Consider the following 14,216-nt stretch of genomic DNA (forward strand, 5'->3'; position numbering starts at 1 on the left):
TGTCTTCCATAGGCTGAAGGTTTACAGCTTTGAAAGCTGTGTAGGAACCTAAAATTTGATAGGCCAAATCATTGATTTCAACTTTCTCAAAACCCAACCGTTCAAGAAACACCACTTGTACGTTTTTTGATCACCTATGCAGAGCAAAGATGCCTAATTCTATGTCACTGTTTAAGAAAGCATGAGAGTCAGAATCTCTGTGTTCTATGGTCGACTAGTAAATATTAGTTTCACATTGACATATCTTCCAGAAATACTATTTTATGACAACGTAGAAGAGAAAATATAGTGTCGGATTTTGAGCTGAAGTATCATTCTCTATTCACTTCTGTTTGTTTGGGGGTTTGTTTGTTTGTGTTTGTTTGTTTTCCTTTTTTTTTTTTTTTCCTGTTTTTTTACCCTGCAGTATGATTTCATGGAACGCTTGGATGGGAAAGAGAAATGGAGTGTGGTGGAGTCCCCACGGGAACGTCGAAGTATTCAGACCCTTGTGCAGAATGAGGCTGTGTTTGTTCAGTACTTGGATGTGGGTTTGTGGCACCTGGCGTTTTACAATGATGGCAAGGACAAAGAAGTGGTGTCTTTCAGTACAGTTGTTTTGGGTAGGTATCATCACAAGCTGAGCATTTTTCCTCTCTGTTTAATACCTTCCCTTACTTAAAGTCATAATACTTTCTTGCAGTCTTCAGTATTCAGCCTGTTTATCCCTATATTATGTTGTGCATTTTTTTTCTTCAACACTACTCTGTCAAAAAGTCTGTAATGGGGTGCTGATTTTAATTTGCTGATTTCTCTTTTAAGATTTTAGCATTCCCATAGATCTCGAGTTTAGTTCTGGAAAACAAGACTCAGATAAGTTCAGTCTGGGTTGAAGCATTCCCCAGTTAATATTCCTCTCCCTTATCTCTGTCATTTTTATATTTGTCATTTGCTTCTCTGAAGAAGCTTCTTTACACCCAGGTGGAATAGTATCCAACAAGAGAGCTGTTTAATCTTAGTCGAAAGACAGCACAAGAAACCGACACCTGCGAATGAGGTTATTGTTTGCAGTCACCCCACACATTAATTGAGTCGGTTAATTAGCCGTAGGCTAATAGCTTACTACTCACCTAATACTGGGTCATCTCCTCAACATGGTGAAATCAAGAGCAGAAGAACATCTAGCCTATGATCTGAGAAGCCTGCAGTTTTGTTAGAAGAATAGGCTTACATTTAGTTGAAAATCAAACTGAGTCTAAATTCTCCAAGCTTTGTATAGAAGATTTGTTGAACTTTGAAGCATTTAATGAACTTTGCTGAATATCTTGTCTCAGTGGCATAAAAAATTCTGAGATAGTCTATGTGCTATTCTGTCCTGGCTGGTGAAGTGTTAAATGGCAGTACATTGTATAAATCTATAATTCCTGTTAGTTTAGGGAAAGAGAAATTGCAAAAAGTCCAAATGACTTTTTAAGCTTGATGAAAAATAGTTGGAGGTCTTTTCCAGTCTTGCCTGATTAATGATACGAAGCTTAATTTTTTCCTTATACGTTAGTATAAAATTCAGTTTGTTGGCTTCAGTCCCAACAGAGGTAAGAGGATAGACAATACTGTGTCTTTAAGTATGAATATAATTGTTTCTGTTAACCTCAATTAAGATGAAAAAATTATTTTTCTTCCATAGCTTATATGTGGTTTTGTGAGAGTTACTAGGTGCTATGCAGGTTGATATATATATTTGCATATTTGCCCACAGAAGGCTTTTTCTGCTTCTCCAAAACCAACAAGAACATTTGTGCTTATATCTGTTATGCCCCTGTTGTGCTTAGAGGACCTTCAGGTGTGATAAACTGTCCTTAAAAGAGTTGCCTTGTCTAGGCTACAGCTTTCAAGAGCATCAAAGGTCTAATAGGTAGACTACTCGATAGTGCAATAATAGTAATTGGACTGAAATGTAGAGAAAAGTATAGTGTTTTGTCTGGTTCAGAAAGTTTCTCTGATGTGGGAGAGGAGAAAGAATAACAGAAATTATGTTAACTCACAGACAGTACTAAATTTACCATGATTTTGAATATATAGAAAATGCTTTTGTGTGCCATGAAGCAAAATAATGAATAAATCTATAGACAAGCTTCTTCATGAGGCAAATTGATATCTTTGAGCATTATGTTTCAATTTTTCTTTTCATTGTTTACATGAATCATTTCAAGAGGCCAAGCTAATGACATCTCTTTGAAAGTTTGCTTTAGGGTTTTTTTATTTAATGTCCTGCAACTGTGAAATTAGATGTAAAGTTATGCTTGAAAAATACTCTGTATGTTTCTGCTAGTTCCAAATCCAAAATTCATTTTCTGTGTTGTACAGCTGCTGTTTGTTTGGTGTCTGGGACTAACACAGCCATTTAGTTTGGGACCACAAGTCCCACAGCAACAGGAAGTAAAAGTGAAGAGTAACAACATTCCAATTAGATTTTTGTTCCAATAATTCAGTGTTGAAAATATGTTCCGCTGAAATCCAACAGCTTTCAAAGGAAAGTGATTTTAAGAATTAATTTGAAAATTGGAATTTTATTTCCTAGAATTGGAATTCTAGGGAATCCTGCTCCGGCAGGGGGATTGGACTAGATGATTTTTCGAGGTCCCTTCGAATCCTTAACATTCTGTGATTCTGTGATTTCTAGGTTGTTATTCTGCAAAGTAGTGTATATATTATCCAAATAATAACAGAAACTGTAGAAAATAAATATTTTGGTACAGCTGAAATGTTATCATCAGGCTGGTGTGCTTACTCAGATTATTGAAGTCATCAACACTTCAGTCAGTCACTTAAACTCTAGTGGTAAACTTTGTCCTCTGTTTTTACAGACCTCTTCATCCTCTTGCATAGCTACTTGCACCTTTTTTTATTATTTTTTTTTTTAGGATAAAGAATATTTGCTGGAGCAAAAGAGCTTCTCTTTGTCATGTTCAGATATTTCTGTCAGCTTAATTTATGAGGCTTTAAATGTCTGTAGAAGGAAAAGAAGATATACTTTGGATAATCATTTTCACATGGAAAAGTGGTTGTGCAAGATCAAAGTCTCATTGCAGAAGGGAAATTGTCAATTTTCCTAATGAGGCATTATGTTTGCTGCATAATAGGAATTCAAACATAGCTGTAGAGGTCTTAAGAGGCAGTCCTGTCTGCCCGCTGGAACAGAGGACTTGAGCACGATGAGAAGACTGAGTTCTAATGCTGCTCGGAGACTTAATATGTGACTTTAGTATATCACTAGATCTCTACACTTATTCATGCTGCCATAAAACTTGGTACCTTTCTGTTTCACCTGAACTTTGTGGTGTTGATAGAATTAGGGATTGTTCTTCTAAGTATTGAAGACAAAATAAACTGAAGAAAAATCAGGCAAAGAATTTGTAGCCTAGATAGGAACCAACTAACATGCCTGTGATGCTTGTATTTCAGATTCAGTGCAAGACTGCCCACGTAATTGTCATGGGAACGGCGAGTGTGTATCAGGTGTCTGCCACTGTTTTCCAGGATTTCATGGAGCAGATTGTGCTAAAGGTATCGTTTTCCCTATGTTTACAAATAACCACAGTGTGTGTTTGTGATGTATGGATCTACAGTGCCTGCTAGTTAGCATGGGTCCAAGCTAGATTCAAATAGATCAATATGCTTTTTTTTCCTTAGCTCGCTTAGTTAAATATGATCAGGTGGAAGTATTGCTACATTGCTGATGAGCTTGCCATAACTACAGGTTTTTTTGTGTCAAAGGTAGTAGGCAGAAATGGCAGAAAAGATTTATTTTCTGTAAAACGGGAGGAATTATCATCAATGCTTTCTGATAATCATTAATTGGTCTGCAACAGAAGATTGATTATCATCATCGATAGCATGTAATGTATATTTTGGCTTGGCTGAGCCTTTCTTCTAGTTTGTATCATCATTCTTTCTTATACAGTTACTCTTTGACCAAAGGAAGTTAATCTTTTTTAGGAAAATAAGTAGGACTTGATAAAGTCTTGAAATAAAACTTTTCTTAATTGTCGATTGTAAATTTTAACAACTAAAACTGGAAGATGCATGATTATCAAGGAGTAAACAGCGATCTAAAAGACAACTATGGATTGGCAGTATGTGTTTACTACGTTTTTCTGAGAGTTTGGGATAGCTGTCGTAGGGAAAAAATTCATAAAGGAGAGCCTCTGTTTTACACAGCTAGTAGCACATATATTGTCTAAATCAATGACTTTGTTGAGTTGCCTGCTGTTCCTGAGCACAGTCATAGCATTGTACAGTTTGCTTCCTTCTTAGTTTGTGTGAGGTTTAGGCCCACTATCAATATCAGGTGCTTACAATTGTTTTCCACAGGCATAGGGTTGTTAGTGTTCAAAGGGAGAAAGCCTGGTGTTTGAAAGCTTTTTGAAATGCCTTGAAGGGCCTTAGAAATGTGGTCATTTCTTCTTAGACTCCTGATCCAGTCCTGAGGACAGTTTGTTGTGCCCCACCTCTTTCACTGGTGTAGTAGGGTGGCATCCAGCATACCCATGCGTGTCTATGAAATGCTCCTTGATTAGCTGTATAGTCATACTTGGGGGAGTAATTTCCATTTTGTGTCTCCATATTTGGCTCTTAAAGGTGTCCCAGCACAAAAAAAAGAAAAAGACCCCAAGGGCCTTGGAAAGCTAATGATGTTATTTCAGTGCTAGCCCTACTCATTTTAAAGAATGCTTCAAATACAGCATGCATGTTGTCTCATTACCTGAGAAATTAAGACACTTGGCAAATACGTAGGGGAGATACCTGTATATTACAAAGTAAATGGTGTGATGATGTGTGCTATAAATACACGTTGACAGCTATATGCATTTCCGTGGTGTTAATCTGTGACAGTGTGCATGCAGTGACTGTGTGCTTCACTGCCGCTCTTCACACATACGTGGCCATTAAATCAACTCATTTGCATTTTGAGTCGTGGAGCAACCTGCATTGTGTACTGAACCTCTGTGTAACACTGTATTCTGTGTTAATTCTAGAAAATACTTCATTCAGGCTATGCCACATAAATAGCTTTTTTATAGGGTACTTCTCAAACTGTATCTGTCAGGCTTCTCCTACCCCTCAGTGCATTCCCTCTGCTTCCTGCTTCATCCTTTCTGTGTTGTCTTTTTCCCCCTCCAAAGCAGAAATGGTTTCTTGGAAGCTTCTTTCAACTCTCTTAGTGTTTTCTTGTCAGACGTCATGGTGTCTCTAAAGAACAAAGCAGCTTGAAGAACTACCTAAAATGACAAAATGGGTGTGTTGACAGAATTCTCATGTTCCTCTGCAAGCACATAGCTGCACATCTAGATACTATGAGGCGTACCCAGAAGTGTGTGACTGAGTTAGGGTGTAAGAGCTGTAAGCCTCACCCATTTCACAGGCACTGTCATACCTGTTCACATGTCCACAGATTTTTTTCTGCTTACTTGAATGCTGATTATATGTGAGAGCAGTTTCAGAAGACAGAAATCAAAATTGGGATTGTATTCATGGTAAAACACAGTAAAAAGAGATAAAGAGTTAAATCTTTTCTAGCATATTATATGTATGGACACATGTTTAATATACATTTACCATAATGTTAAATTTATATTTAAGCTGTCACAAATATGGAAGGGTAATGATTTTCTTTCCATCTGATTTTATTATTATTTCCCTAGCAACACATCTTTCAATGTTTCAGTTCTACACTGTAAAATAATTTGAGGCAAGACTCAAATAGAGAAATGTGGAGAAAATGTGAACAAGCTCCTCAGATGGCTTTTAGAACTTGATTAATGCAATAACACAGCAGTCTCAGAGCTTCCCATTGGATGAAACCCAAGTTTGATATACATGTAACATGATCCTTTATACGAGTGAATCCTCGGTTACAGGGCTGATCTTGAGGGCATCAGAGGCAATGAATCTTGAGGGGAGTCATCTGCAAACTATTTGCAGGCAGTGCACAGGTACTCCCTCTGTTACTTTACTCCATCCATGTAGTTCTAAAAGATGAAAATGAAGGAAATCTATGAGGGACAGCACAGATTTGATTTTAGATCCATTAGCTCCAGGAAAATACCATGAAAATTATTAGAAAGAGATGAACTTTTGGCCCAAGCTACAGGCTGAAATACACTTTCATACCTTGATTGAAGTGGAGGAAATTTCACCCTCTCAAACGCCAAATACTTGGGGGTTTTATTTCTCCTCTTTATCTGTGGAAATAACTTATTCTCATGTAGCCAATATCAACAGATTTACTCAGTCCTTGCTCAGCCAAGATTCTCTTTGAAATCATTTGGAGTTTACCCTTATTAAGAATTCCATCTAACACACAAAAAAGGTAATGATACATTTTAATCTCATGTGGATAAAATATGGCATTATAAAGAAAAAGAAAGTCTGATAATCAAAAGATAATTCAGTGGGTAGAGATATATCCTGATAAAGAAAATGTGGATAGATTTGCTGTAAATTGAACTGCACTGTGAGTAACCTCTTGTGCACATTAGCTGTAGGAGTTAGTGATAAGAAACGATGCTATGGCCAAGGATTGATTAAAGAATCAGACATGCGTCTATGATTATGTTATTTTGGTGTGTTGTCTCTTTTTTGTATTCATCTCTATTTTTCTGTAACCTCTATGACATAATCGCCCAAGTATGTTAAGGTGTCCTTCTTACCTAGTGCTCTCGCTGTTAATGTCTGATAATAGTTTGGTCTTTCAACTACCAAATTCTGTGGTAATTCTGCAAGCAGGCATCCTTCGTTGTGTCCTGCTTTCCACCATTTGTAGAGTTCAGTGTTATAATGAGTTGGGTTCCTAGATGTGACTGAGAGTTGGCTATAATTTTGTTTCATCTCATACTATTTTTGAAGGGCGTGCAACTCTTCCAGTCCTTTAACAAAAATACTTCCAAAGACACTGTCATGCACTGTTTTGCAAATGTGTTGAGAGCTCCCTTTAATTTTGCATTTTAAAATACTAAGTGGATTTGCATCATAAGCATATTTAGCTAATCTGAAAAGGAGAAACAGTGTACCAACACATGGGATTTCTACATTGACACGATGAGCATAGCCTGTTACAAAATGGTGTCCAATTTGTAAAAGAAGGAAAAAAAATGAGTCAAGTAGCTCATGTTAGCTGCCATGAAGCTGCCATTTAGCGGATACTTCTAGTTGATTATGCAATGTAATAAGAAACGTTTAATATTTTAATCTAAATGGATTGAAGGCTTTTGGATTTTTTAAACCAGAAATTTGTATCATGTTTGATCAGTTGACTTTTTAATCTGATTTTAAGAACTCTAATGATTCAGATTTGTGTTATACACAGTTTCTTTTCCTGTTCTCCTTGTGTGGGTTTTTCATTATTTTATTTTCATTCTGTTTGTTTTTGGCTTACTGGCAAAGGACGGCGCCACTTTAATAAGTATAAAAAGAAGGGTAGGTTTTTTAAAATTTCTTTTTATTTCTTTTGCAACATCTGTTTAGTTTGAAATAGTTACTAAGCTGTAGTCTGTCTCTTTTTAAATTTATTCTAATGGCTTTGCTGTTTCTGATGATTGCCCACACCACAATGAGAGTTCCTACCACTGACATTTTCTTTGTTATGTATGTACTGTTAATCTCTGTATAAAAATGTAAAAAGCTGTCAATTATTAGGTAAGTAAGGTATAATTGCTAGAAGTAGCAACTCTTGCTTTTTCTGTGTTATTATTCAAATTTCAGTTGTTTGGGACTCTTCTTGCTCTGAGGTTATTCAGAGGCTTATTGCTTGGGCAGTAGTGCATAAAGCAATGGTTTTTTTGTCCATTGAATACTCTGCTTGAAACTATTCTCTTAGTGCCGTGCCCAGAATGCTCCCAGTGGCGTAAGAGATTCTGGGAGTGATTGCAGTGGGGAAAACATGCATTTCGGAGTGCATCTTGCTGATTAATTCAGTACTGAGTTCATCGCTGCAGAGCATGTGGCCCACATGAGTGAGTGGTGTCCAGCGTATGCTGGCAATGTGTAGGAGTTAGTATATCTTCTCTGTGTGAGTAAGAAAAACAAGATTTGCCTTCATAACTCGACTAGAAATTTTAGGAACTGAAAATAGTGCAAGCAGACAGAAGCTCACTGGGCTTTGAAGGGACAGGTGAGAGGTGATGCTGAATAACCTTTCTCCTTTGCCTGTCCTGCATACGTTCGTAGCCTGATGGAAGAGATGGGACCTGTGGAGAGGCAGCACTGCGAGTCTTCGGTGGCACAGTCAAACTGGCAAATGTGTGTCTTTTACTATTCAAGTGAATCACTGAAAATTTATGCAATAACAAATTACAGATCAGACAAGTGAAGTAGATTGCAGTAAACCATAGTACCCAAAGCAGATTGGTTTGGCAGAGAAAAGAGTGGGAAAGGAACAATAGTACAGGAAAAACGCTATTTTTATGGCATTATAAAGAGATTGTCAATTGATCAATAGTACTTGTTAAAGCTAATCTATTGTGGTTAGTGCTTTACAAGCAAAACAAATAAAAACAGCACCTACCTCCAGGAATTTACCATGTCAATGAAAGTTGAAAGGGAATGAATGGGAACCAATTGACAGATGTGGAGATATAAAGAAAAAATGTGACAGGCAATGTTACAAACACACTAGCTGTGTGACTGTTGTCAGTTTTGGGAAACACTGTGGTAAAAGGCAGCTTTAAAGAGGGATAATGGGACTGATAGATAACATCATGTGGATGGTGGGGCCTCCAAAGGAGACAGAGCATAGGAAAGGGCTCAGAAAAGCTCTTTTTAAATGTTACTTGTTTAAGCGTTGTAAGTCAGGGAGAGGTTGAAGTCAGAATTCTAGCAGTGAGCAGTCTGGGGTGAAGCGGGTCTGTAAACTAAGTTGGAGCATGAAGTTCATGTTCTATGTGATAAGAAGAAAAGACCTGAAACAAGACAGGGAAAGAAGAGCCATGTAGCTGAAGGTTAGATTAACAGATTAACATGATTTTTTGCAGCACTGTTGCACACAGACATGACTGAAGAAGACTGAATTTATCAATGCTGGGAAAAATGGTGTTGATTTAATGTAGATTTCATTTGCTGAAAGCTAGGTCAAGAATTCTGACAAAGAGATGCAATGCAGAACAGATCTGTAAGACTTTGTCAAAGCCTGAATGTGAGGTGAGGAAACGGATGAATCAAAAATAATATCCAGATTATGAACCTGAGTGACAGGTAGAACGATGGTATTGTCCACTGTGACAGAGCAAGAATGCAGGGGAGGGCTGAGAAATAGTGAGTTAGAGAGAAGAGAGAAATTAGAGAAATAATAACTTTATTGGCAAACATTTTATGTGTTCGTAATCATAGCATGTCTCATCACTTACACCGTTCTCATTAAAAAAAAAAGGTGAGCTTTCCTTTGCAAATACCACATTCATGACTTGTCACTCACACATCTCGCATCCTTTCTTGCAGTTGATAAAATTCAGCATGTTCAGCTTCCCTCTTATTTTCTCTTTCTGGGTGGGTTTGTTTTGGGGTTTTGTGTGTTTATGTGTGCCAACTTATGTATGTGCTGCAGCAGCAGCGCAGCCCTGGCTTGTCACTCAAATCTTCTCTCGCAGTGGGTGGAAGCATCATTTTGATACTTGAACAGACAAGGCTGTCTTTGGCAATGTTCCTCTCCATCAGTTCCCACCTCTCTGACTCAGTGCCTTAAAATGCCTTTGTTATAATTTTTTTTCTCGTTTTCCCAGTCTCATATTTTATTAGCAGACATTTTTCATTTCTGGCAAACGGATCATGTCCTCACTTCCCTTCCGATGAGTTCTATATACAGGGCAGTACTTGCCCTTAGTTTTCGTAGTTTTACGGAACTGCAGTACACCCTGGAAAGGGTTTTGTGCCATTAACTGTGCCTAAAATAATTACAGAATAAATAAATGGACATGTAACCTATTTTGACAATGATTGACAGTCATTGCTGTCTATCAGCTGCTAGCTTGCCTGCATGAAATAAGATAGTAGCTTTGATCCAGTATCAGGTAGACAAGTAGAGCCAACACAAAATCCACCACTCTTAACTGTTTCTAATTGGTAATTTAAACAGGAGACAAGAACCGCAGGGGTCACAGGCTGAATTCTTTCTGATTGTTAGTGGTGCTGGCTCCAAAAGGGGCTCAAGGCACACAGTCAGTAGCATGACATGGAATAGAATACAGGAACCATCATTTCTAGTCTGCAGCTTTCCTCATCGATCCTCATGAACTCTGTTGGAGATGAGAGGTAAAAACAGGGGACTGGAGAGTCCAGAATTCTACAACAAATACCTTGTTAAATTTCTTTTACAACACAAGTCATTTAGCATCCTAACATTTCATTGCTCTTTAATAATATGTACCTGTCCGTATAGTACATTGTAGGTTAAATGTGAGTATTAGCAGGTGTTTGCAAGGCATGTGCTATTAGTAAGAGGTGGTGACATAAGAGTATTCAGATTACTCCCTAGCCTGCGCCAGGCTGGAATTGGTGCTTCATATCCTTTATGGGATATTTACAAAGGGAATATTTCCAAAGGTGAAATAGAACCCAGGAGCTACTTTTAGCGTTGTAAATATTTGAGAAAACGGACTTTAAAAGTATGGATTTCAACAAGTAAAATATGAACTTCTCGTTGTTTTTAAAGCTTTTATGGCTTCTGCCTATTTCAACATTAAATTCAGGGTTATAAAGAATTTATTTACCGAAGAGCTTGTCCTGAATAATTTCAAGTGCGGATGCTCCTGTTGTTTAAAACCAAATCCTTCTGTTTGTTAGAGTTGTGCCTTTACAGGGCAGCAAAAATGCTTTAAAGTTTTTTAAGTTATTTATTTAATGTTGTTAAATATACCAAATACTTGCATCTAGTATAGCAACTTAATTACTATTTGTTTTCTGTGTTAAACCACCAGTAAACATACAGCCAAATTTGTGCCCATGGATTGCATTGCCCTTTCATATGTTTCTAAATTCATGTTGCAGCATATGAACTTGCAATTATGAACGACTCCTTTTCCCAAAGAGCTTGCAGGATAGTGGTGCAGCTAAGAAGGCAGACTTACTTCTCTAGGAGAAAATCTCAAAGACAAAGCTAAAACGATTAAGAAAAAAATGGGGAATGCTGAGAAATTCGGTAATGAAGGAGGAAGGAAATAACTGAGAAAAGTTGCTAATACCACTGCTGAACAAAACATCGTAGGTAAAAAGATGTGGGCATGTAAGTGATTATGAGTCTCTGATTTCAGTGAACACCAGTGCATCTTTCTCTGATCACTCGTTACCCAGCCTGTAGAAATTCAGAGACCAAAGGCAGAGCCACAGGCAGTACTGTAGCTGAGGCCTACAAACTGCAACCATGTTTTATTGGCTTAATATGTTAAGGAAGTTTGCTTTACTTATGTCCAAGATGGAAAGCAAATGGAAACGCAGTAAAATCTTATTAATGGATTTTTCTTCAACAGCATGCTAGTAATATTTTCATACTTATTAAAAGCTGGGTACATTCATTTGAGCTCTAACAGCTGCTTTTGAAGCCCTCTCTATTATCAGTTACTTCACTTTATCTTTCTTCCCTTCTTATACACGTGCAGTAACAGCACATCTATCTGCACAAGTATTTTCTGTTTCAATGGAATTCCAATAAATAGACTATTTCAAAAGGTTCCCAGTGCTGCAAGGAGGTGGACGTGCATACAAATACATGCAGGACGCAAGCCATTTTGCAGCTTAGTTTCTGGCAAGCCAGAACTCTGTCTTTCAATCTTATAATACTTACATTAGTGGCTAGGAATGTCTCTGCTCTAACTATACTCTGCTGAGCTGAATTGTACTCACTGTGATGTATGCTTTGTAATTTGTTTTTTGTGTTTAATTGGTTAGCTTATTTAATTGTGTTGCGATCTACGTTTTGGTTTTAGATTGCATTGTCTCCGTGGACTTGTATTGGTATTTGTTTATTTCATCAAGTTCTAAGAGTTTGTCTTTGCAGTTGTGTTGGGATCATCTTGGAGTCCTTGTGATGATGGTAAATGTCATTGAAGCGACTATGATTAAGTAGTATTGTAAGTCACGTTATAGAAATACAGCTGTTAAGAGATCCTTAGACATTTGCCATCCCTGAATAACAGAAACAGCCCTGAAGCACAGCTTCAGATTTCAGCATGTGTGACTTTTTTCATATCTACATTATATCTAGATTTGAACCTGTAATTTAGGTCTTTTCCTATATTTAGACCCTATTTGGGTGAGATGAAATTCAGTTAGCTGTCATCCCCCTTTGCTTTCTCAAACAAACAAAAAAATTTCTAATTCTAATGTAGAAAAATGTTTACATATCTGCAGCTAGTGTGGAACTGTGCAATTAATCATGTTATGATTTAAACCTTTACTGGTAAATTTAATAAGGCAAATAATAATAATGTAAATGAGACCAAAGCAGTCTGGGTTTTAAATACCCTGAGTACTGCAGCCTATGTGTGCAGTCCTACATCTGCTGCACTGCTATTTAGCCAGAGCTAAAACATTACCAGAGAAGTAACAGTTTTTACACCATTCACTGGGAATGGTGTAAAATCTTACCAAATTCTTCAAAAATATTTGAAGAAATGTTTCACTTTTTCATTTCTTTTTCTAGATGCACGAATGACTTCATGCTGTTAGTGCTTCTCTGTAATGAATCACATATGTTTGGAAGGATAATTCTTGTATTTGGTGTTTGTCCTTTCTGTTGCTTTGTGTGAGTTTGAAGCATCATCTCTTTGATTCTTCAACAGCTCTTTCCACTGAGATAACTACCGAAACCTCTGAAATAGCTTAGTTTTCCCTTCCTCCTCAGCTTTTCTAGTGATGAAGTTATCAAGACATACAAATGAAGATCTACATGCTTGTCTATGACAGTAGTCGATTTCAACATCTGTTTATTTCCATCTGTTTGTAGAAAGTAAAATTTATTTCTCTGCATGTTCTTCTAGTCGTATCAACCTCACTGCTAATATCTAAAGCAGGAACGTCACAGCTCTGATTCTGTGTTACTAGTTCCCACAGAAAAAGAGTTTTAGATTGCAGGGCAGTGTTTTCAGGACATGTGTATCCACCATCTACATTTTCTTCCAATCCCATTTATCATGCAGACAGTTGAAAAGTATTCTTCCCTCTTGCTTTTTTTTTTTTCTTTTTTTGCCTTTATTTTCAAAGGCACAAAATATATGGCAAACTGGTCAGTTGCATTCTCCTGTGGTAAACCAGAACCAGTGCAGAGTAAAACCCATTTCCTTGAATGCATTGATGCATGTGAAAGAGAAATTGAACTGTGCTGCTCTTTAAGCATGTAGAAGATAGGGAGGACCCGAACTGGATTGGCTGCAAATCGATCTACCATTTTGCATATCATCTTAGTGTACTGCACAGAGAACTACGATGTTTCCTTTAATGTAGGTAGAGACAGTTGCAGAGCTGCTGCAGTAGTGGAGGGGGAACCAACAGGCTGACGAAGTGTTGAATCCAGAATGCACTGACAAGAGAAAGTCCTCGAGACATTTGAACCCTGGCACACCTAGCTGATCATTCAAGTGTCTAGCTGAGCTCAAATGTCCTCTTTTCTCTCTGTCTCCAATTTGTAGTTTGTTTCATACTACTTGAAATTTTTTTTTATGTTCAGCTGTGACTTTTCCAGTGAGGCGGTACAGTGGCCTTTGTCTCTCTGCTCTTAGGACTCTTAATACCTTTAGAGAACTAAGACTTAGATCTTTGATGGTTAGCTAGATTGTCTAAGCTCATCTTCACGCTAGCAGTAATGGGGCTTCAACCTTTTCAATCCACCACTAAATTAATTCCAATGTATCTGACATTTGCTTAATTTTTATTTTGCCTATTCTTACAGATTGCATTGTTATTGTTACTAAAAATATTGTAAGGGTCTATTCATGAAGCAGAATTTTCTTGTACCAAGTGAATAACCACAGAGATCATTTTAAAAATATGCTGTGGTTCTGGAAATTGCTGTGAGATAGTGTGGGAAGACATATTTGTATTTCTCACATAGATTTTTTTTTTTTGTAACAGTTGTAAGCAAAACAGTTATCTAATGGAAATAGATATTTTATAGAATGGTAGAGGAGGGAACAGCAGGTGTTGTCTTTTTGACAGATAAGGTCACACTGAAGGCAATGAGAAAAACTATGACC

At 37.3% G+C, this 14,216-nt stretch overlaps 1 protein-coding gene across 3 annotated transcripts in view; it reads left to right on the forward strand.

Moving 5' to 3' along the window:
• The window catches only part of TENM2 (teneurin transmembrane protein 2), a 523,470-nt gene that overhangs the window by 413,764 nt on the left and 95,490 nt on the right, over positions 1 to 14,216 (forward strand). For all 3 annotated transcript variants that reach the window (XM_068417288.1, XM_068417289.1, XM_068417290.1), the window contains 2 exons: positions 407 to 602; positions 3,442 to 3,543. In XM_068417288.1, coding sequence (XP_068273389.1) covers positions 407 to 602; positions 3,442 to 3,543 — 298 coding nt within the window. The remainder of the gene's footprint in view (positions 1 to 406; positions 603 to 3,441; positions 3,544 to 14,216) is intronic.

This window comes from Nyctibius grandis, chromosome 22 (assembly GCF_013368605.1).
Source record: "Nyctibius grandis isolate bNycGra1 chromosome 22, bNycGra1.pri, whole genome shotgun sequence".
In the NCBI taxonomy this organism is placed as follows: domain Eukaryota; kingdom Metazoa; phylum Chordata; class Aves; order Nyctibiiformes; family Nyctibiidae; genus Nyctibius; species Nyctibius grandis.